This window comes from Pelophylax lessonae, assembly GCF_965119305.1.
Source record: "Pelophylax lessonae genome assembly, chromosome: 3".
Lineage (NCBI taxonomy): Eukaryota > Metazoa > Chordata > Amphibia > Anura > Ranidae > Pelophylax > Pelophylax lessonae.
In genome coordinates, this window is record NC_138770.1 from 346,383,117 (window position 1) to 346,408,884 (window position 25,768).

General features: G+C 40.0%; 1 protein-coding gene across 20 annotated transcripts in view; it reads left to right on the forward strand.

The window, feature by feature from the left end:
* Window positions 1-25,768, forward strand: part of RIMS1 (regulating synaptic membrane exocytosis 1) — a 625,149-nt gene that overhangs the window by 217,719 nt on the left and 381,662 nt on the right. For all 20 annotated transcript variants that reach the window (XM_082249043.1, XM_082249059.1, XM_082249050.1 and 17 more), the window contains 2 exons: window positions 14,177-14,244; window positions 17,568-17,678. In XM_082249043.1, coding sequence (XP_082105169.1) covers window positions 14,177-14,244; window positions 17,568-17,678 — 179 coding nt within the window. The remainder of the gene's footprint in view (window positions 1-14,176; window positions 14,245-17,567; window positions 17,679-25,768) is intronic.

Below are 25,768 nucleotides of genomic sequence, written 5' to 3' on the forward strand. Positions count from 1 at the left end.
ATGTTAAAAAATTTTGATTTTTACCTTTTTTTGGGGGGGATGTTATATAACAGAAAGTGAATTTTTTTTTTTCAGAATTGTCGCACTTTTTTGTTTATAGCGCAAAAAATAAAAATTGCACAGGTGATGAAATACCACCAAAAGAAAGCTCTAGTTGTGGTAAAAAAAGGACATCATTTTTATTTGGATGCAGCGTTGCACGACCGCGCAATTGTCAGTTAAAATAACGCACTGCCGAATTGCAAAAAATGGCCTGGTCATTAAGGGGGCAAATTCTTTTGTTCCAGAAGTGGTTAATAACGTTTAGGATGGCCTCAGGGCTCTTCTGTAATTGTGAGCATTTAAACCTATTTCTAATACTCTGATCCAGAGGTCTTCTTATGTAAACTTTGACAGCCACCACACTTTTGCTTGCAGGGCACTGCTGTATAGGCTGATTAAGTTAAAGTTAAGTAAAAAAAATGGTGGCCATACATTCTGGACTGAACATGAGAAATCTATAGATTCGCCCATCCACACTGAACATTATGGATAGGCGAATCTCTCGCTGCTGGCTGATCTCTCACTGTATTGTATTCTGACAGCTGATGCCCACACTGTCAGAATACCTGAACAGTGGCTATAGTTCATTGGCTGCAGCCACTGTTCTGCTGACTTTTTCCACCCAGTTTCCTTGATTATTGTAAACACAGTTTGGTGTGCTGCGTGGTGTGAGCAGGGCCACCCACAGCTTTCATTTGAGCATTATATGGCCAGCTTTATCTGTCAGCTCCTTAGAAGCCTCTGGGGAGTTTGGCGAAGGAAGCCTCTAGTAAGCAGGGAACACCTTCAGCCACTGTTGTGCTCTTGCTGGGTGTCCAATGTGTCCCTGTGCCTTTAGGGGGAGTGGGCACTCTCCAGGCAAGCCTGCCCTTAATTTAGCCATTGCTATATATGCTCCAATTTGGAGACTCTCAAAAATAAAGAGTTAGGACTACTGTATACAGAGGAGCCTTGACAGGGGCACTGCAGCTTCCACATACATTTGCAAATGTGTGCAACAAAAACTTCTGTTTTTAACGGGATTATTAGACGGGGTCAATTTTTTTTTTTTTGCAAGCTAGCTGGTAAGTGTGCTGGGAAATTTTTGTTTGTGATCTCTAGTAAGCAAAGTCTGCATGGAGTGTCTTCCTCTTGCAGGGGCTGCTTTTGAGAACTGTTAATGCAAACTTTGATAAAGTACTATTGTGAATATTAACTTGTATGTGATTAAGCTTACACACATTTACACATCTAAACAGTGGGACTGTATCAAGTTTTCTTAGGAGAGATAAGCATCCTGATTTTAAATCTAGCTAATATAAGGATGGTGTATCAAATATATTTAATTTACTTGTATGTATTATGTAGTACCACTGTAAATGTATACACAGGATTAATCATTATGATACTTTTGTAACCAGTATATAACATATTATGCCTACAGAAGGCTAGAGAACATGTTGGCTCTATAAAGTATAATTTAGAGCAATTTTGGTTGCTTATTAAAATGTGTATTCAACTATAGAAGCTAATATTTACTGAGACCCCCTCTGTTGTGGCACAAATGTCAAGCATTGACTTGGGTTATTTTAGTGTCATCTACCACTGCAAATAAATTTTCTATGCAATCTTCATGTCTTCAAATACTAATATGCTTTCTGATATCCATTTCATACATGATTTATGATTAGCCAAAACTGTAAACTGTCATGGTGAACTTCCTATAAGAAGTGGACTTCCCACCCTGGATTGAAATATATACATACCACTTGTTGAGAACCAGTATAGGTAAAGCTGAACTCCGTGGGAAAGAAAACTCCTTCATTGCATTGGGGCTCTTCCTGCACTGCAAAGTTTAGATGTTTGTTTATGCATAGGGTACCAGTAAAATGGACTTTTACTTACCTAATCCCTCTCTCCCACAAGCTCCCTCCATGCTATGTGATCGCGCCCTGCGGGATCTTCCAAAGGGGCTCTGGCAGTTGCAGGCAATCTGATATCGTCAAGTAATATGCAGGTCCAAAAGCCCTGCATAGTACTTGAGGGCATTGAGGGTCTGCCGTCAACCCGAACCATCAGGAGGAAGAAGAGAGAGGGGGACGCTAAGAGCAGTGCTGGAAAGTGTGTGTGTTAGTGAGGGTGGGTTTTGTTGTGTGTATATAATGAACATCAGCATACATACAGATGAGCACTCTGGAGTGTATAATGTAAACATCTGTTTGTATATGATACAATATATGATAAATATGATAGGTGATACAGATCTGGTGTGTTTCACCTACAGTACAGTGTATAGAAGAAGGTTATGCAGTACAGTTATCTACAGCCAAGAAATGTGGAGTATATACGGTATTTTAAAGCAGAGCGTATACTGTAGTGCACAGTGTGTAACGCATCTTGAAATACAGTACATGTTGCACAGCACAGGGCTGAGCAGTGTAAGATAACTAATGTTAAAGTGAAGCCCAATTTTTTTTTGTAGTTTCAGGAAATGGTTAGGACCCTTGTCAGTTTTTGTTTCTGTTTGTGAGGGTCACCATACATCCAATCTAACTATATAATGCCTGTACAATCAACTTTAGATTTATCAAAACTATGTAACATAAGGGCCTTCCAGAACTAGCCAATCAATTTATGACCAATTAGGCCTGCCCTTGCACTACAGTGAACAGTTTTTGGTAGATCTAAAGGAGATTGTACAACGTACATTCAGATTGTAATGTGTGTAGTGAGCCTTAGACAGCTGTCCCCATAAAAGATTTTCACATTGGAAGCTTCCCCTCCTTCTTGCTCATGTGACAACAACTTAAAAGTGTTGGCTTTCTAAATATTTTCTGTATCAAAGACAATGGTTATTGGTTAATATAATTAATAGCGAGGGTGAATCTCCCCAGTGGAGACAATAAAAAAAGCGGAAAAGAGTTACCCTTTCACATTTAACCAAAAGGAGAAACCCCCCAGATGATGTACTGTTACAGTAATTCTTATGGATCCAGGGATCTCCTTTCCTAATCTTTTCACCACGTTAACAACATTCCATGATCTTTCAGTCTCTGGGGTCAACTTGTCAAAGTGGGTGGCTAAGCTGAGCAATTTACTTATTTACACATCCACGACTATCCACTCTCGTTTTAAATTTTCTTGGTGCGACAGAACATTATGTTGTCTTGGGATTCAACTTACTCCATCTTTCCACTCATTATGTCATGTCAATTAGCCCAAGGTGTACTCACACTTCAAGAATCTATTAAAACTGTTGTCCTCACATTTATTGTTTTTAGGCAACATTTTGGCAATCAAGATGTTCAATATATCGGAACTTTTGTTATTTTTAAAGGCGCCACCATTTTACATCATTGAATCTACATTTGAAAATATACTGTCGTTGCTCAATAAGTTTATCTGGCAAAAGAAGCAACCCAGGTTTGGTAGAAGGTTGTTGTGCAGACCTAAATTATGTTGTGGCTTAGGAGTACCTAACATATGCCATTATTATCTGGCAGCCAGACTGACACAATTGGCATAATGACAAGCTCCTATTTAGAATATTCCCTGGCTTTAATTTGAAACATCTTCTTGTTGCCCTTAATATCGTCCAGATATTCTTTGGTCTGATGCTATTCTGGCTAAAGATATATTTTCTTTAAATATTGTAGAGGGCTCATCTCTTTACCTGTGGTCCCTCAATCAAGCCAAATATAAACTATCCTTTTGAACTTCCCAGTTTGCTTCCTTTTTAGGAGACCCTCCATTTCCTGTAGCCTTCTCCAATAGGAGGTATTTCTCCAGATGAATAGCTTGCAGTCACTTACCATTAACCATTGTTACCATTATTCTTTTGCTCAATTACTATAGGGCGCTCAGCCTGATAATTCTTAATGGATTTATGTACAAATTATGTACAACAAATTAGACACTACTATTGTATCCGGTATAGGTTGGTACCATTCCAACACTCATTTTGAGCACATTTTCCTTTTTCCCTCAGGTACAGAGGTATTATCACTTCTTTATATCAATATCTTAATACCCCTTCTCTTCCCGACTAAACCCTTTCTATGCAAACTGAGATAGGACTTGATTTTTTCCTCTCAATACTGCCTGGATATATTATCTAATCTCTATAAATGCACCCATCCCATCACAGTTAGGGAAACTGCAATTAAATTGTATACTGGATGGAACATAAACACCCTCCAAAATGTATTCAATATAACATTACTGTCCCTGCGACCTGTTTGCTCAGTTGCCAGGAACATGGTCCCTTTACCCATTTTTTTGGAGCTGCAAAAATTGTGCTCGCTGTGGCAACAAGTTGCCACTAAAACAGCCCATTTTTCAAGTCTACCATTCTCTCTGACTTTACCAATGTGCCTATTGTTTGCTCCAATTTCAGATGTACCCCTGCAATGTAAATGACTCTTACACAGTTTTAAGGGTTTAAGGGGTTATAGCCCTTAATTGGAGCACTTCCTCCACCCCTGGCCACAGGTCTTTTTCTCAGCCCCTGGTCATAGGTCTTAGATTGCAAGAAGTCTATTAAGATCATGGGAAAGGTTCACCACACTATTTGTAAAATTATACTGATCTTTAATAGGAAGTGGAATTACTGGTCCTTCTACTAGAGATGTTCTGTTACTGATGTGTACTTATCCCACTGGATATGGTTACATGACTTCAACTGCCTCAGACTCTGTGTTTAGTAATATCCACACATATTGTCTTTGCATACAGTGAGGGAAAAAATTATTTGATCTCCTGCTGATTTTGTACATTTGCCCACTGACAAAGTAATTATCTTTAATGGTAGGTTTATTTTAACAATGAGAGACAGAATAACAACAAAAATATTTAGAAAAAAAGCATTTAAAAATAGTTATATATTGATTTCTATTTTATTGAGTGAAATAAGTGTTTGATCCCCTATCAAGCAGCAAGATTTCTGTCTTTCAGGTCTCTTCTATACAGGTAACGAGCTGAGATTAGGAGCTCTCACTAATCTCCTAATCTCAGCTTGTTACCTGTATAAAAGACACCTGTCCACAGAAGCAATCAATCAATCAGATTCTAATCTCTCCACCATGGCCAAGACCAAAGAGCTGTCCAGGGATGTCAGGTACAAGATTGTAGAACTACACAAGGCTGGAATGGGCTACACAACCATCACCAACAGCTTGGTGAGAGGGGGACAACAGTTGGAGCGATTATTCGCAAATGGAAGAAACACAAAATAACTGTCAATCTCCCTCGGTCTGGGGCTCCATGCAAGATCTCACCTTGTGGAGTTTCAATGATCATGAGAACGGTGAGGAATCTGCACAGAACTACATGGGAGAATCTTGTCAATGATCTCAAGGTAGCTGGGACCATAGTCAAGGTAGCTGGGACCAAGAAAACAATTGGTAACACACTACAACGTGAAGGACTGAAATCCTGCAGCGCCTGCAATGTCCCTCTGCTCAAGAAAGCACATGTACAGGCCCGTCTGAAGTTTGCTAATGAACATCTGAATAATTCAGAGGAGAACTGGGTGAAAATGTTGTGATCAGATGAGACCAAAATGAAGCTCTTTGGCATCAACTCAACTTGCCATGTTTGGAGGAGGAGGAATACTGCCTATGACCCCAAGAACACCACCCCACCTTCAAACATGGAGGTGGAAACATTATGCCTTGGGGGTGCTTTTCTGCTAAGGGGACAGGACAACCTCACCGCATCAAAGTGACGATGAACAGGGCCATGTAACCTCCTTCCCTCAGCCAGGGCATTGAAAAGGGGTTGTGGATGAGCAATTCAGCATGACAATGACCCAAAATACACAGCAAAGGCAACAAAGGAGTGGCTCAAGAAGAAGCACATTAAGGTTCTGGAGTGGCCTAGCCAGTCTCCAGATCTTAATCCCATAGATAATATGTGGAGGGAGTTGAAGGTTCGAGTTACCAAACATCAGCCTCGAAACCATAAAGACTTGGAGAGGATCTGCAAAGTGGAGTGGGAAAAAATCCTTACTGCGATGTGTACAAACCTGGTGGCCAACTACAAGAAACATCTCACCTCTGTGATTGCCAACAAGGGTTTTGCCACCAAGTACTAAGTCATGTTTTGAAAAGGGGTCAAATACTTATTTCACTCAGTATGCAAATCAGTTTATAACTTTTTTGAAATGCATTTTTCTGTTTTTTTTTTTTTTGTTATTCTGTCTTTTACTGTTAAAATAAACCTACCATTAAAATTATAGACTGATCATTTCTTTGTCAGTGGGCAAGCATACAAAATCAGCAGGGGATCAAATACTTTTTTCCCTCACTGTATATTTTTACCACTCTTATTGCTTTTGACTGCATGTCTTTGGCCTTATATTACAATATTTATGAGACTTGTATTTGCCTTTTTTATGATTCAATTTGAGGATTGCTTTGGACTATGTGATAGAGAAGATGCACTGTTATCTGTTTTTTCCTTTATTATATTTATTTTGCTGGCTGCATGGTTTGTTTGATCTGGATACTCTGGCTTACTGGAAATTTTGTTTAATTGATGTTGATTTTCAATAAAAGCATTAATGCAAAATTTGTATATAAACTATTAGGTAAAGATTGGATTAGCTACTATGGTTATTAAATCTAGCTGTTTAACCCCTTGCCACCACCGCCCATGACCCTTTAAGAGGTCAGGAGGTGGAGGTGGGCTTTCTGCTCTTGTGACTGCTGTGATTGGCTGTCACAGTGGTCACATAATCAGAAGCTCTCGATCACAAATATACATTAGGAGCTGCCCCTGACAGCATAGTTACTGTGCTGATAAAAAATTGTTCCCCATAGTCCCATATAAATTCAGACACTTGGCACTAAAGCCCACCTATCCAGCGAACGCATATATGTGCATGTGGATGGTGGGAACAGGCTACTAGCTTCTGAGATAAAATGATTCCAAGGACAGGGAGCTGCCTCATAGACTTGCATATTGCACAAAGCAGTAAAGCACAGTAACACTGCAAATCAGAAAACAGAGCCTGCATATAAACTGGGCAATTTTGGCTATCCCCATGTATTTATTTATAGATTATACATAGAAACAATTTTAAAAATGAATTCACATTTAATACATTATTTACCTCAAGCTGATCTTTTGTAGCTCTTAGTAATATTAAAGAAAAAACCTAGAAAATTAGATTTAGAAGTAGCCTTCTCATGCCATGTCATCATGTGACAGAGATTAGTGTGAGTGGATTTGAGAAGCCCAGGGAAATTAAAGGCAGCTGGCTAGGAGGTCTCTGCATGTACCATACTGCTAATCATCAAAGCATTTTTATAATAGTAAACTGAAGTTATTTTTACATCTGAAAATTCATATGCCCCCCCCAACCCTCAACTTGTGCAAAAGCATGCAATGTCAAGCCGCAAGCAAACCTAGCAGATTATTGGCATGCATTACAAAAGGAACTTACTCCAGATATTAAACGGTAATCCTGCTACTTTAAAAAACTCTACTTTGACCACATCTGGATTTTTCTGTCCAGTTCTGGTCACCAATACTCAGGAAGGATGTGCCGGAGCTGGAGAGAGTCCAGGGATGGGCTACAAAATGAATAAGGGGACTGGAGGAGCTCACTTACGAGGAACGACTACAAGCACTAAATGTATTGTCCCTGAAGAAGAGATGCCTGAGAGGAGTAATGATAGCAATAAAAATATCTCGATGGTGATTCCAGCATAGGTAGGAAAAAAGACATGGGGACACTCAATGAGATTGAGAAGTGGTTTAATCTTAAAGCGGAGTTCCACCCAGGGGATACTTTTTTTAATAAAAATACCCCTGGGACAGTCAGGGCTAGTACATTCCACAATGGCTAGCCTCTGATCTGTCCCGGGTTGCACTTACCTTTTAGGAGAAATACTTACCTTGAAAAAGTATTCTCCAGCGCTGCCATCTCAGGTGTGGGCAGCTTGAAGCCAGCGCGATCCTCTTCTGTGTCCTCTTCCTTCTTCTTCGGTCCCACGATGCACTGCACCGGCCCCGCCGTCACTTCCGATGCACGCGCGTCATCCCTCCACAGCTTCTGGGCATGCCCAGGAGCTGTTTAGAAGGGAATGACGCGCGCGCACCGGAACTGACGTCGGGGCCGGTGCAGGCGCATTGATTCCTGGGAGCGATGACGTTCAGCTCCCAGGAATCATTGCAAACGCCAGGAAGTGACGAATCGCCGTGGCCGCCGAGGGGAGGAAGAAGGAAGTAAGGTAAGTATATTTTCTCTACAAGGTAAGTAAAAAAAAAAAAAAAATTGTGATTATCCATTTGTTTTTCAGGTGACCGGGAGCGAGAAGATGGAGGTAAGTATACATTTAGGGTGGAACTCCGCTTTAAGCTGGGTAGGGGGTTTTTCACTGTCAGGGCGCTAAGAATGGGGAACTCGTTTCCACAATTGGTGGTGTCAGCAGGAAGTATTGATAGTTTTCAAAGATTCTTAGCATGCATCTTACACACAATATACAGGGATATGGGAAATGATTATTGACATGAACACACAAAAACCAAGTACACAGGTTGAACTGAATGGACCAATGTCCTTTTTCAACCTTACCAACTATGAAACCTCAACATTGTACAAAAAACAAGCACACCGTTGATACAGAACACAGGTATTGATATTTTTACAAATTAATTTAAATTGTAGCTGCCTGTAGGTAAAAGTGACCAGGCAGTGTTTACTACCTTTTAAAACAACGAATTCAGCTTAAAATAAAAATGAAAGGTAAAACATTTGAGTACAGATATAAAAAAAAATTATACCTTCCTTTTTCCTTTTTTTTTATACAGTAAGTAATCACATAACCTCTGTTCCCAGCTGCATAGGGGGCTTAGAGAGCTGGGGGTGGAGAAACAGCAGTATACTAATATTCCCAGTGAATGGCTGTGCAAGAGGGCATGTCAGCACACAAGTCTTGACCATTAGAGGACAAGCAGTCTGTGCTTCCAGTACAGCCAGAAACCTGAAACGCTGTGATGGATGGAGCTTCTATGCCTAGCGTGATCAGTTGAAATAGGAAAGAAGGGGGGCTGGAAAGATCACTAGGCTTTTCAGCCAAAGAAATAAATACAACATGAAGAGGACACTTTTTAACACAACTACATGGTACAACAGACACATATCAGGAATATGAAATGCTGGGGTAACATATTCTTTACTTTTGATTGAGAGAATTTAGTTTCAGTTTAATGCCTGGAAGGTGGCATGGGTTCTCTATCCTGAGCACTTTGTTTGTCTCTCACAGTGGTCACATTATTGGGACACTGCCTTGTGGATCCTGATCAGAACCAGTGACTTGGAGTTGTTGTTGGTTACAGCTTGGTCATTGTCTTGAGACTAAACCCATATGTGATGTTCTTTCTGCCTATATCACGTCTGTGTGTGTGCTTCTTGCACAGCCAGTGGACTCTATTGGGACACAGGAAGCCACCTTAACTTTTTAAAGGGTACATCTTTCTCTTCTATCCTTGGACCATGGAGCTAAGCTATAAATTGAATACCACTGCTTTTAGGGAACCATTACTGTTTGCTCCATTGCTTTTAGTGATCGAAATGTAAAGTCCTATAATACTCTGGTTAATTTGATTCCATGAAAAGGCAACCAGGATAACCTGTTAAACAGGAATGATGGCTGTAGCAATGCTATTGATATTTTGCAGTTCCTGAGCATGTGCACAGTTCCCTTCAGGACACTTTTTACGGGGTGCAAAATTTATTTCATGCCACAGTCTACATATGACCGGCACTTGCATCTCTTTTTTCACAAGACTGTTAATTCTAAACTCATCAGGCCTGCTGTCGCGGCAGAAACTGAAATCTAGTTAGTATTGCACTGAGTAGCTATTGATTAATGTAGTAATCAATGAGGTCAATCCACTGCAGAGATTTGTTTTGATGACAGCAGCACACTGTATATGGCAGCTCCGGCCTCAGTGCTGTGGGATGTTGGACATTGCAGAGTATTTTGGCTCAGACCTTAAACGGAGCTGCCGCTGCTGATTTTATTCAAGCACATCTGTAGATCTTTTTTGTTATTTGGCAGCTTTGACACCCAACACGACTATCACCAGCTACATTATTGTCAGCTGTTTATGAGCTCACTGATGCTTGTGCTATGTTCTCAGGGCTTGTCCAGTTTCTGCTCCAGACATTGCACACAGGGACAGGTAACCATTCTGGTACTGCAGATAGGACAGGTTTTCACTGGAAGAATGCTGCAGACGTTCTCGGTTCAATAGCATGTACTCCACATGTGCATCTCACTATGGATTTTTGCATGTTTATATTTATAGTCTATTAATATGTGATTTGCCTGGCTAATAATGGTTTTAGGATTTCAGATTCTCTGTATAGATTTGCTTATTATAGTAGTTTTCAAGCTATGTTAACTTTATCAACAGGGCTTTAAGCAAGCAATGTAATGCAATTCATTTTAGGCTGTATGTGCATGTTGGGAAGGATTCATCTTTGCTGTTGCTTATACTGGAAATGTATACCATTGCCTTTTTTTTAACGTAGTGATGGTATTCAGTGGAATAAAATTCATGCAGATTGTCTGGGTTATTTTTAGCTGCTGTGTTTGGCAGAAGACAGTTGGAGTGTCCTGTGCCCCTTCAGTCATGCTGTGGTTAGTACATTTTAAGAGCCTATTGTAAAGCAATGAGTGTCTGTTTCTGCACTGTGTGATTTAATGTAGAAGATAGCTTGCCTTGGACAGGGTTTGGAAAGAAGTCTGTGGTTAACAGAACTATTTGCATGAATATGTTGGTTTTTAGTTTCAAGTTACAGTAAATGAAAATCAATTGTATGAAAAGTCTATAAGGAGTATCATAACACGTAGACAGCTTAATGCTTCCACACTCTGGGTGCAGAATTATTGTATTATCTTCCTCTCCCTTAAGTAAAGCAATATATTCCTAGCAATACTTACAGGCCATTACAGACAGCTATAAGCCGGTTTAAATCTATGCTGAATCTAAAGGCCACACATAATCATTTAAACTGTAAAACAAAATGTATTTGTTGTCATTGTGTAATTTTTCCTTAGATATTTCTAGTGCTTTGCATTACTTAATCTATACATACAGTATATATGTATTACATATAAATAAGCATTTTGGTTAATCATGGGGTGGGATGTAAAGATACAACTATTGTCTCATTGCTACAATAAATAACAATTGATTGGGTTTATTTAATAAACAGCAAGTTTCAGCGTGCAATAACCACATTAACCAATCACATTTTATCTGCTAGTGATCTGATTTTAGCAAACAGAAATCAGATTACTCTCCATTAGTTAATATGCTTTACGTGTCATGATTGCGCTTTTCAGTTCTTGACTTCATCCCTGGAACATATTTTTAATATCATGTGTATGTAGATTTTAAGCCATGAGTAGGATACAAGCATACTGACTGGAGGTGCGCCGAATGGAAATTTTGGTACCGAAACCGAAAATGCAAGATGCACTTGGCCAAAAACTGAAACTGAAAATGACAGTTTTTAAAATATGTATATATTTTTATAAATATTCGTCTTATATTCGACTTTACAATTAATATCATGAATTTAAATGAATATGAGATTATTGTTGGCCATTATTGGCAGCCAAGAAAAGTGTATCCCTTTAAATCCTATGTATGTCCTGCTTGCTGCATTTTTGGTCAGTTAAAAAAAATCCACCTACTCATTGAAATGCATTGAAAACGCAGCACAAACACATCAATGACGCACCCTTGTATGTTTTTGATGCAGTTTTTGAGCCACATGGCCTATGAAAAACAAACCATAGACACAGTAAATTCCTGGAAAAATTGCAGTTAGAATCGACGCAAAATCATGTGCGTTTTCAGTGCCATTATTGGCACCTTTTCCGCTTATCAGCAAAATGCAATTTTTGGCCGCTGAAATTTCGGTGCATCTCTTATACAGACCAACCATCTCCTCCTCTAAAAATAGAAATATACAGTATATATATACGGTAAAACATAATATAATGGGATCATTTTAGCAGCAGTTTTTAAAACATACAGTGGGGAAGATCATTATTTGATCCTCTGCAGATTTTGTAAGTTTGCCCACTTACAAAGAAATGAAGGGTCTGTAATTTTTATCATAGATGTATTTTAAATGATAGAGACAGAATATCAATCAAAAATCCAGAAAAAAACACATAATACAAATATTATTAACTGAGTTGCAGTTCAGTGAGTGAGTAAAATAAGTATTTAATCCCCAAGCAAAACATGACTTTGTACTTGGTGGGGAAAAGCACAGAGGTAAGATGTTTCTTGTAGTTAGAGACCAGGTTTGCACACATTTTAGGAAGGATTTTGGTCTACTTTTTTATAGATCTTCTCTAAATCCTTAAGGTTTCTTGTCAGACCTTAATCCTACACAAAATTTATTCATTTCTCTATAAGTGGTCAAACTTACAAAATCCGAAGGGGATCGAATAATTATCCCCCCCCCCCTTGTGTGTAGCAATTTAGAATGAATGCACAAAATGCATACTGTATGTGTTTTTATGTTATTTTGGAATTTGGAGTTACAAAAGTTTTAGGTACCAATTCTTGGCAAAAGCATCTCTGTTTCACTCAAAATTTCTCAGAGATGATAGAAGCGTATGTTAAGGTCTTCTTTTACCAGTCTGCCTGAACAAAACCAGGGAAGCACAGTTTGTATGCAACATCAAAATACTGGTGTATAGAAAACTAGTTTTACCAATGGGTGCCAATACTAACAGCATATGTAAGTAAGTGGTGTTGGCAGATGTGCAATGAGAACTGTGCTAAAAATAAGTCATTCCAAAAATGTACTGTTTATTGTTGTATGGATGGTGTCTACTAGCCTTTCAACAGAGGTAAATATAAATCTGATAGTGTGGGCTTAAAGTGAAACTGTGTTTTGGTCATGCAGGGTAAAGCAACAGGTTCACTTTAATGCCAGCTCCATAGCTGTTACTTCTTACCTTTCCTTTGCTTCCCCACCACATTTTCCTTGGGAATCAAAAGGACATGCTTTTTACTTTCAGATATGGTGGAGCATGTTACTCACTTTGTCTTTTTTACATGCCAGCTTTGGTGATTAGCGACTCTGGCACAAATGCTGCAATATGAAAGCAGCAAGAAAGCCCTCAGCCCTATGTAAGCTCAAAGTCACAAAAGTCGAAATGTGGTGCGAAGGACTGAAACAGCTATAGTAAATGGCATTAAACCGAACCTGCTGTTGTGCCTCCTTGAGCAAAGCACAGGTTCACCTAAAACCAAAATATATAACACTGGCCACACCTGGGGTGTGGTGTCTAGGGTACAACCTGCGAGCTCTCACTGCTCAATTTACCGTGCCTTGATAGTATGTGAACAATGTGCAAGAACTCAAACCACTAGTATCTTGCTAAATATCTTTTGCCAGTTTAATAGATTTCCCAAGGCAAAGGTACTCCTTTTTTATGTTGGGACTCAAGTTTTATTGCACCATTACCTGGGATCTTAAAAAGTTGGTTTACTAAGGCTGGGTTCACAATAGCTGCGGCTGCGGCTGCGGCTGCAGCTCACAGCATGGGGTCCAGTGTGTCCCTCTTCTTCATTTCAAGTGCGAATCAGGTCTGAATTTTTGCCTGAATCTGGAACTGAAACAGGCCAGAAGCCGCACAGGACCCCTTTTCAGTGCGGACTGCAGCTGCCCCAGAGTTGTGTGAACCTACTCCATTGAAAGCCGCATCCAATTTGCATAAGTGTGAAGCCAGCCTGAAATTAAAAGTTAAATGAGCTTAAAGTTAAATGTTCTGTTTGCATAGCCTATCACTTGCAAGGGAAAGTAAAAAAAAAAAAAAAAAAAGCAAAAATATGGGCCTTTTTACTTATTTACTTATTTAGTAAAGTCATCCCTGAAGATGTGTTTTTATTAGATCTCTATTGAATGAATAGCCTTTAAATATAATATAAGGTCTGCACGTACATATTGCTTTAAATCATACTTCCTCCTTTCAGGTAAAGACCTAATATAAATGGATTTCTTCCTGGAAAATCATAAATATTCACTCACATAACTGATAATGATGCTTTGCTAACTGTTCCTACATAAATAGCTGCTTTCATGTTCCAATGTTTGAACTTTTTATAGGTGACTTGGATTATTACTGGTTGGACCCTGCTACATGGCACACTAGAGACACATCTCCCCTTGGCTCGGTAAGAAAAGAAAAACATAATATAGATAACTTGTTTCTTTACAATTTGCACCAATATAGTTGAAAATGTAATTTAATGGGGAAAACGTATCAAAGTCTTCATACGCTGAGTATGGGCTTTTCATTAAAGTTGAGTGCAGGTCCGTGCACTGGGATTAGGTGCAGAAGCAAGCAGATTTTGAGAGTTGCTGTGCCTCCTTGGACAAGCTGCACAAAAAAGAATGTCAAGGACCTGAGTTTTTGATACTATATGTATGCTATATTATGAAAACCCTGGGGAAGTGGAGTAAGACCCTGAGAAGGATAAGCACACGTATCATTTATTACAAGCAGGCAGCTAGATTTTTAGATAGAGACCAATACATTTGACTCAAAGTTTCACACAACTTTCTCTTAAAGTGGTTGTAAAGTCAGAAGGTTTCTTATCTTAATGCATTCTATTCATTAAGATAAAAAAACCTTCTGTGTGTATTAGCCCCCTCAGCCCCTCTAATACTTACCTGAGCCCCATCCTTATCCAGCGCTGTGCACGACTCCTTCGGCTATCCGGTACTCCTGATTGGCTGACACACAGCAGCAGCGCTATTTGCTCCTTCTGGTGTCAATCAAAGTCAGCCAATCAGGAGAGAGAGGGGACGGGGCCGAACCACGGCTCAGTGTCTGAATGAACACACAGAGCTGCGGCTCAGCTCAGGTGCACCCATAGCAAGCTGCTTGCTGTGGGGGCACTCAACATGTAGGAGGAACCAAGAGAGCCAAAGAGGGACCCGAGAAGAGGAGGATCCAGGCTGCTCTATGCAAAATCACTGCACAGAGCAGGTAAGTATACTACATAGTTACATAGTTACATAGTAGTTGAGGTTGAATAAAGACAATAGCCCATCCAGTTCAACTTGTGTAGGTGTTAATCATTTCCTATACCCCTGAATGTTTTTATCCTTGAAATGTGTGGCCAAGAGTCTTTTAAAAGTAGCCATACTTCCCGCAGTTACTACTGTTTCTGGTAGAGAATTCCACAGTCTTTTAGCCCTAACAGTAAAGTACCCCCTGCGTAGCCTGAGGTTAAAACGCTTCTCCTCCAATCACATTGTATGGCCTTGTGTCCTCATGCAATCTTTGCGACTGAATCATTTTTTTCTATGCTCTGATCACTGTTGAGTATACTATGTTTGTTATTTTTAAAGAAAAAAAAAAAATGAGACTTTATAATTACTTTAAGGAAATTGATAGTTACTTCCATGAATTCAAAGCAACATATCAACTAAAAGTAAGCATATTTTTTCCTGAAATAACCATTGTGGAATACTTGTATTGGTATTAAATGCCACTATCAGTATGACTGGAAATTCTTTGTGGCCAATTCTATGCACCAATCTGCTTGTTATCCTGCTGCACACATAATGCAATTCAGATTGGAGCCTAATCAATCTGAAAGTCCATCTTGTGCAATAACATGAATTACACAGAATTATCATGTCAGGGATTCCTCTAATTGGCATATGGCAGTGTTAGTTTTGGTTGCAGAAGTATACTCTGCTTTGTATATTAGCTAAAGCTTTGAAGTAAAGTGTAAACAGTTTTTTCGCGTTTTAAATAAAAGAAACTTTGTTATATTTCATACAGCTATTTATATAGTGCAGACAAAATGCATGGTGCTTAACATTAGTCCTTGTCCCCAATGAGCTTATAATATAAGGTCCCTACCTCACAAACAAGCATACACAAATAAATTAGGCAGGAGACAATTAATATACTAAAGCCCCGTACACACGTACTGATCGTCGGCCGAACGATCGGCCGTCTTTTGTCCAGGGCTGTCGTGTCTGTTGAAAACTGCAAAAGACTGCACACGAATTTTGTCGGCCAACGACAGCCGACTGCAGAAGTGATGTCATGTGAGGGATAACTTTCCTTGTCTTTTTTCTTTTCTGAGCATGCCCAGTCTTGCTAATCTGCTGTCTGTTGGCCGAAATCTGTACTAACTGGGGAACAATCGGCCGTTCTGGTGACGGCCAACAAATATTTTAAAGTCTGCAGGACAGATTCTGTTCGGCCGAAAATGCGCTGTCGGCTGTCGGAAGCATCATACTAACAAGCCTACAATCGGCCGATCGTTCGGCGGCCGAATATTTACGGCCGACAATCGGTACGTGTGTACGGGGCTTTAGACGTCTTTTGAGTCTGGGAGGAAACCCATGAACACACAGGGAGAACATGCAAATTCCATGCAGGTAGTGTTTCAATTGGAATTTATACTGTTGGCCCCAGTGCTTCATTGTGCAGATACAAAAAGCAATCTGTACCAAACCATAGTAAAAAAAATCAAAAGGAGCGAATATATATACTTCTGGTATAACTTGCTTGTAAAGTTTTATCTAAAATAGGTATCCAGGAAATATTTAAAAATAGTGGCAATGATGAAAGTTAAAAAACATCATCAGGGCTTTTTTGCTTTTGTCAGCCAGTTCCCTGAATCTTGCATTCACACAACCTTTGTTGCTTGTCAGTCACTGGAATCAGTTCCTACCTGCTGGCTTATGTCACTAGAAGCGAGAATAGTACAGATGGCCAATCATACACACATCTCCTAACAGTAATAACGGGAGATGAGAGATCTGTCCAGGCAACCTTTTAACCTGACTCGGGCAACAATATATTTAATGAAAAAAAGGATAAATAAAGTGGAATTCCAGGATTAAGCTAACTAAGCTTAAAACTACTCCCACTCCCCTTGTATAACCCATACTAGCTACCCAACAGAAAGGAGTTGTTTATACTTGTGTATTTTCAGGTTATGTAATCGGCCCCCAGCGGCGGCTTCAGCGGAGAGGAATGACAGCCAACACAGGTAGCCCATAGTAAGCCTATGGGTGACGTCACCACTCCGGCATTCCAGTCCTTGTTGCTCATCTTTCCTCTCCCCTGAAGTCAGCCACTGGGAGATAACATGACTGGACTGGAGCGTGCTCAGAATAGGTAAGTATAAGTGTCTTCCTTTTACAGGGTAGTTAGCATAGGGGTTAGAGGGGGGTGGGGGCATTAATGTTTATACTGCATTAAAAAGTGACAGATTTATTATTTTATGCCATGATATTGTGATTCATAAAATTGAGATATGAAAAAGGACCATAATACATGTGTCGGTTCTGTTTGTAATAACAAATAAATGTAGATTTCCATTAATACACTAAAATCTTTGCTTTCTGAACCATTTGGCTCAGCATAATGTGTCACTATAAGATAAAATGCTCATTGAATTGACTGTTGAAACAAAGAAAAGAATACCAACTACATTCTGTGTTTGTATTTAATCATCTTATTCAGCATCCTGTAACCTGGCAGCCTTCAAAGGAGGGTGATCGTTTAATTGGACGTGTTATTCTAAATAAGAGAACAAGTATGCCCAAGGAATCAGGAGCACTTCTGGGACTGAAAGTAAGCACATGCCTTTTAAAGTTGCAGTGGTTTTTTTAACTTGGCTTTCTAGATGCAGGATACATAAACTATTTTATATTTTTGTATTTGTGAATTTATAAAAATATAAATGACATTCAAAACTTCCACTTCATAGAAAATGATTTCTAGGTATTCCTTTGCCACTTTTTACATTACAGTATATCATATATAACAAGTATACACATCTGAGAAGAATTACACAAACAATGGGGATGCTCCGTCTTTAGTTAAAGGGCACCTAAACCATTAAACAAAATGTAGAAAACATGACAATGTTTGTCCGAAGTCTTTTTAGTTTTGTGTCTCTCCCCCCCATGCCCCTTCCCACTTAAGGCCCCCAGTGGTATTTTATGCTTTTTGTTTTCTTCACCTTACCCTTTTCTACTGTATTTAGACCAGTCAAATGCTGACTGGGTTGTTTTCCTCTTTGGTCTTCTTCCAGTGTTGGGTAGTCCTTGATAAATGATGCCAGTGCTGTCCTAGATGATGCATCAATACATTAAAAGTGCAGGGTGCCATTCTTGGGTGTGGTTAACAGATGGAGCAGGGGACAGAAAGGTAGACCCGTACATTTGCATGAAACGCGTCTACCTTTTTGTCCCCTGCTCCATCTGTAAACCTCTTTTCATATGGAGCTTCAATAAAAAAGTTTGTTGGAAGTTCAGCCCTCCAGCTCAATGGAGAAGCAGGGAGCAGATCCGAGGGGGAGCCAAAACTAGGATCAGGAACAAAGCAGAGCAGGTACAAGGCAGCAGGGTTCAGGGTATAAGCAAGATCAGGTTTAAGCTACATCGTTCTGCTCTGGAAAGCACAGTGCCACCAGCAGGTGATCCAGGTCCTGACACAGCCAGCGCCTTTTTAGGGGGTTTAGAGAATATTTTTAAAAGAAGTAGCTCGAAGTTGGCTTAAAATGTATCCATGCTCCATTTCCATGGGTGGGATTTGTTTTTCATTTTTTCTGTTAAAATCAGAAAGAAGAAAATTTATAATAGCCTCAGGCAGGCATGTAGGAATGGAAATTATGCTGGATAAATGTCCTTGGCTTTGTTTGGAAGTGTATGCATCATTTCTAGACTTTCAACTCAGTTGGGTAAATTTGAATGCTAATATTAGCGGTAGGCTATACTACAAAATTCTTTCTACTTCTTGTTTGATGGGTGCCTGACAGAACAGGAAATGAGAGTGAAGCCCTAATGGGGAAACAAGTATCAATAAAAGCACATTTTCTAGTAGAGTAATTTCCTGTCAAGGTGGCTGGTGTCAGAGAGAACATGAAGAGTTGAGATATCTCTATGGGGACACAGACAGCATTTAAAACCCGACTGGGAAATAATCTTAAAGAGACATAAATTAAAATGAAATGCACTTTAGATGGAGGTAGGTATTGGTTCTTGTCACAGATCCGAGCACCAAACACAAAGTTGGGAAATTGTCCCATAGGAGTGGAGCACACTTGACATTAAAAGTTTACACAGACAGAAGACACTAAGCACCAAATGATCATGTAACCTTTATTAAATAAGTTATGAAGTGCAGTGCAACCGTATGAACAAACACAAAAAAAAAAATCCCTTATGTGCTGACAGTTACTATTTTACTTTTTTTTCCTTATCCGTGTAAATAAATAAATCTCTACATATATGCTCATGAATATCTTTCATTCAATGTGTGCCACATGTGCTCCACCACCTTTCACTCTGTGCTCTCACTTGAAAATGTTGACCTATGTGTATAAATATGTCACAGCATATGTTCCCCTTGAAGAGGCTTCAAACACCTCTTTCAGATCTCTCCTAATTTACCACCAGACCAACTCTTTGTAAATCATCCAGTTTGGTACAGCAGAAAAAGTAATACCTTTTCTTGGATGGTGAGCTCCTCAACTCAAAAAATAAAAACCATCATTATGCTTCCTATCTCATTAAAATCAAAATTGTATTTAAAGAAAAAAAATGCACCAACACAGAATAGTGCGCTTCCTGGTTTGTGTGATGGCATCACAGGCACCGCCCTGATGAGGAGCCTGGGTCGTCATCACCAGTACAGGGCTTATTCATAGAGATCATCACTACTGAGGGTGTTTCTAAGTCATACTTTTTTTTTTTTTTATAAAATTCCACTTATTTTTATTGAATACTTCGTGTGACATTACTAATATTTGTTACGAGTCAATTCTTAAAGTACATTACCTAAATTTTGTAATACTAATGTTTTAATTTTTCAAAAAACAAAATGGGAGTGAACATAATATTTCAAGTACAGTATCCTACTGCACATAAAAAGAAAAAACAATATACTAAAAGAAGTTTGATTTTTTTGGAAGAATGTACTGCATTGTAAAATCATTTGGAATGTCTTGCAGTAGCAGAACCCATTAACTGGCAGCCAATCATAATACATGTTTTTATAGTGACAGCTGCCCTAAATGGATAAAGGTGAAATCTGATTGGTTTGTATGGGTTACTTTGCCTAACATAATTGATGTAGCAGGAGGGTGGATCATGGAAATAAAGGAATAGATAATCAGTAAGTGATCAAAGAAATGCCTATACCTTTGTTTAGGACATGGAGGCATAAATTGGCCAGTGGATATTATGAAAATATCAAGTATAATATATTTGTTTATCTGCAGGTTTACCTTGCTTCTGCATGGTCCAATTTTCAGCCCTGGTGTAGTTTTTGTTAAAGATTACCGATTTCTGTGTACATATATATATATAAGGGCCACCCTATGCTCTAGCACTTCTGACCAGTAGTCTAAATACAGTGCCTTAAAAAGTATCCATACCCCTTCAAATTTTCCACATTTTGTCATGTTACAACCATAAACGTAAAGTTACTTTGCTATGATTTTATGTGATAGACCAACACAAAGTGGCACATAATTGTGAATTAAAAGGAAAATGATAAATGTTTACAAATAAATATGTGAAAAGTGTTGCGTGTATTTGTATCTACCATCTTTTCACATCTAGAGAGTAAAATGTTTGCCCCTTCTTCTGTGCAAAATTACTCAAGCTCTGTCAGATTGGATAGAGAGTGTCTGTGAACAGCAATTTTCAAGTCTTGCCACAGATTCTCAATTGGATTTAGGTCTGGACTTTGACTGGGCCATTCTAACACATAAATATGCTTTGATCTAAACCATTTCATTGTAGCTCTGGCTGTATGTTTAGGGTTGTTGTCCTGCTGGAAGGGGAACCTCCACCCCATTCTCAAGCCTTTTGCAGACTCTAATAGGTTTTCATCTAAGATTACCCTGTATTTGGCTCCATCCATCTTCCCATCAACTCTGACCAGCTTCCCTATCTCTACTGAAGAAAAGCATCCCCACAACATAATGCTGCCACCACCATGTTTCATGGTGAGGATGGTGTGGTCAGGTTTTAGTGCAGTGTTCGTTTTCAACCACACATAGCGTTTTGCTTTTAGGTCAAAAAGTTCAAGTTGAGTCTGATCTGACCAGAGCACCTTCTTCCACATGTTTGCTGTGTCCCCCACATGGCTTCTCGCAATTTGCAAACGGGACTTCATATGGCTTTCTTTCAACAATGGCCTTCTTCTTGCCACTCTTCCATAAAGGCCAGATTTGTGGAGTGCACAACTAAGAGTTGTCCTGTGGACAGATTCTGCCACCTGAGCTGTGGATCTATGCAGCTCCTCTAGAGTTATCATGGGCCTCTGCGCTGATTGTCTTATTAATGCTCTCTTTGCCTAGCTTGTTAGTTTAGGTGGACGGCCATGTTTTGGTAGGTTTGCAATTGTGCCATACTCTTTCCATTTTCAGATGATGTATTGAACAGTGCTCCATGAGATGTTTATGGGATATTTTTTTTTTTTTTATAACCTAACCCTGCTTCTAACCTCTCCACAACTTTATCCCTCGCCTATCTGGTGTGTTCCTTGCTTTCATAATGCTGTTTATTCACTGAGGTTCTCTAACAAACCTCTGAGGGCTTCACAGAACAGCTGTATTTATACTGAGATTAAATCACACACAGGTGGACTCAATTTACTAATTAGGTGACTTCTGAAGGCAATTGGTTCTACTAGATTTTGGTTTGGGGTATCAGAAGAGTATAGAGGGCTGAATAAAAATTCACATCACACTTTTCATATATTTATTTGTAAAAAATGTTGAAACCATTAATTTTTCTTCCACTTTACCATTATGTGCCACTTTGTGTTGGTCTATCACACAAAATCCCAATAACATATTTTTACGTTCTTGGCTGTAACATGACAAAATGTGGAAAATTTTAAGGGGTATGAATACTTTTTCATGGCACTGTCCTTAAACCTGACTATGTCTGCACTACTGATATAAGCCTGCTGAGACTGCAGTATTGCATGTGTCAGCCTAATTGTAGGCTTCCCTTGTTAGGGTTTAGTGATATTATTACAAATAGATATACAGTTAGGGAAAAAAGCATTTGCTCCCCTGCTGATTTTGTACAATTGTCCACTGACAAAGAAATTATCAGTCTATAATTATAATGGTAGGTTTATTTATTTATTTTTTTATGTAATCTTTTTTTTATGTAATCTTTTTATTTTTTTATTTTTTTCAAAATAGAAAAGTATGACATAACATAGCATAACGTTAAGAGAGAAGTCAAACCTTATTTACCCTAGGATATGGCAGAACCCACTCTAGGGCAGTTCAGACAACCAAATTACAGGATAACCATATGGATCGAGTGCCTCCCAGCAGAGGGAGGAACCTAAGCCGAACCCCATAAGATCTGGGAGCACCACACGAGGGATTGGCCCTGGCACCCGCTACACTGGCCAATCGGTCCAAGGAACACCAGGACGACACAGCTGGATTGCCCAGCACAGTGGAATCCAAGGACCCCAGCCACCAAACTCTCCCAAGGGCGGTAGAAATATTGAATGACCAAAAGAATATATATGTAAAGAAAAAGAAGGGGAAGGAGGACAAGCAGGAGGTGGGATGGGGTGGTAAGAAGAATAAACAGGGGGGGAGGAGAGGGGGTTAGTGGACACATTATGTATCTTTCGCTATCTGCCTCTTAATAAACATCCAGAAAACCTGGATCTTGGGGCAGTCCCACCATATATGCAATAGCGTTCCACGTTGGCCACGCTGGCCAACAGAGATCTTAGACAGAGGAATAAATACGTGCCAGAGCAGCTGGGACACGATACCAACGCGTCAAGATCCTAAAGTTGTTTTCGTGTGTCTTAGAGTCTACAGAACTAGAGTGGGTCAGCCGATACATTCGAGCTAGTTGGTCCTCCAAGAACTCATACTCAAGATCATGTTCCCACTCTAGTTCTGTAGACATAAAAGCAGGTTTGCCTGTGGGAGAGGCTAGGATCAGCAATTTATACAACTCTGAGATCATATGAGGAAGGGGTTCATCTGCCACGAACAGGCGTTTAAACCGCATAAGTGTAGTTACCGCCCGGAATGATTATCTACAAGGTGAAAAGAAGTGATGAAGCTGTTTGTACCTCCAGAAGTCCATGGGAAACTTCCCATATTGCTCCTTGAGAGTCTGTAGGGGAAGAAGTCTCCCATCTTCCAGAAAACTTCTGCAGCAGGTCTTGCCATCTGAAGTCCCTGGCCCAAAAAAAAAATCATGTGTTCTCCTGGTGAGAAACATAGGAAGACAACTAATGGTGCTAGTGGTGATACAGAGGGTACCAAGGAGAGATGGCGGTTAATACCTTCCCAGGCTCTCAGGGCATGAGTCATCAGGGAGGACGTCACCTCTGATAAGCCTCTATTCTCCCGTGGCAACCATGTGGCATACGTTAAGTTGCGCCCTGCCATGAACTTTTCTAAAGGGACCCACAGCCTAGTACCCGTATGATGCCGTCAGTTTAAAATCCTCTGAAGGATCACCACTCAATAGTATTGTTTAATGTCAGGTATGCCCAGACCATCCATCTGCTTAGGGCGTTGTAACACCCGCATGGCTATTCGAGGTTTCCTGCCTGACCAGACAAATACAGCAAACAGGCTTTTGAGCTGGGTAAAAAAGCTATTCGGTAGGGACACCACTACCATCTGTAGGAAGAAAAGGATCCTAGGGAGAATATTCATCTTAATGACATTGGTGCAACCCATCCAGGTGAAGGCATTCTTATCCCAGGTTTGTAAGTCGTGGCGAATAAATCTTAACAAGGGAATTAAATTCTGTGTGTATAGCGTCTCCGCTTGGTCAGTAAGTCTGATAACTAAGTATTTCAAAAAGAATTTCGGCAAGGCGAATAGAAGGGGTGAAAGCGGACATCCCTATTCTAGTGCCATTCCTAATCGAGAATTGTTGGGAGAGCCTTCTATTACCACGCACCTGAGCACTAGTTGATGTATATAGGGCTGAAATCCACATGAACATATGTGGGCCTAAACCTAGATTTTCTAATACCACAGTGAGGTATGCCCAGTCCAACCGGTCAAACGCCTTTTCGGCGTCAGTAGACAGGAAGAGGTAGGACAAAGGGGTCTGACGGGTGTGAGCCCAGCGAATCAACTGAATGGCCCTAAGGGAGTTGTCTCTAACCTCTCTACTGTGTATAAAGCCTGTCTGATCTGGGTGGATCACTGATGGGAGAAGATAGTTTAACCTATTCACAATGATGTTTGCAAATATTTTCAGGTTTGCATTCAGCAGAGAGATAGGGCGGTAACTCTGAGGGAGAGTATGGTCCTTACCATCTTTTGGAAGTACCGCAATATGGGCTAGTAAAGCCTCAGGAAGAACTAGAGTATCATTTGCAAGCAAGTTGAAGTACCTACACATCGGGGATAGTAAAGATGGTAAAAAGGTGGCATAATAGGCTTTGGTATATTCATCGGGGCCAGGACTCTTACCATCTGGCAATGATTTGACTATAGCTTCCACCTCCATCTGGGTGATGGGAGATTCTAGAGTTGTCTGTTGCTCCTCTGTCAGAGACAGCAGTCCCACGGATGTTAGATATTCATGAATGCGTTCCAGCTTTGAGGCCCGGGCCTCTGAAGAAAGTGAGGCATTCAGGGTACATAAATCAGCATAGTAGTCGCGAAACAATGAGGCAATCCTAGAGATGTCGATGACACATTCTCTGTCAGGGGCCCATAGTTTGTGTACATAAGCCATGGCTCAACACTCAACCGTAGAGCCCTGGCCAACATGCTACCACACTTGTTGCCATGCTCATAATATTTATGAGTCATGAAACGTAGCTGCCTACGGACCCACCTGTCTAAGAGATGGGAAAAGAGGTCCCTAAGGTTCGTAAGTGTTTGAAGATCTTCAGGTGCCCCGTGACGCTTATGTCTAAGTTCAGCCAGGTGAAAAGGTAGGTTTATTTTAACAGTGAGAGATAGAATAACAACAAAAATATCCAGTAAACCGCATTTCAGAAAAGTTATAAATTGATTTGCATTTTAATGAGTGAAATAAGTATTTGGTCCCCTATAAGTCAGCAAGATTTCTGGCTCCCAGGTGTGTTCTATTCAGGTAATGAGCTGAGATTAGGAGCACTCTCTTAAAGGGAGAGCTCCTAATCTCAGCTTGTTACCTATATAAAAGACACCTGTCCACAGAAGCAATCAATCATATTCCAATCTCTCCACCATGGCCAAGACCAAAGAGCTTTCCAAGGATGTCAGGGTCAAGATTGTAGACCTACACAAGGCTGTAATGGGCTACAAGACCATTGCCAAGCAGCGGGTGACAACAGTTGGTGCGATTATTTGCAAAAGGAAGAAACACAAAATAATTGTCAGTCTCCCTTGGTCTAGGGCTTCATGCAAGAGCTCACCTCGTGGAGTTTCAGTGATCATGAGAACAGTGAGGAATCAGCCCAGAACTACACGGGAGATACTTGTCAATGATCTCAAGGTAGCTGGGACCATAGTCGCCAAGAAAACAATTGGTAACACACTACCCCCTGAAGGACTAAAATCCTGCAGTGCCCGCAAGGTCCCCCTGCTCAAGAAAGCAGATGTACAGGCCCCTCTTAAGTATTCTAATGAACATCTGAATGATTCAGAGGAGAACTGGGTGAAAGCATTGTGGTCAGATGAGTCCAAAATCAAGCTCTTTGGC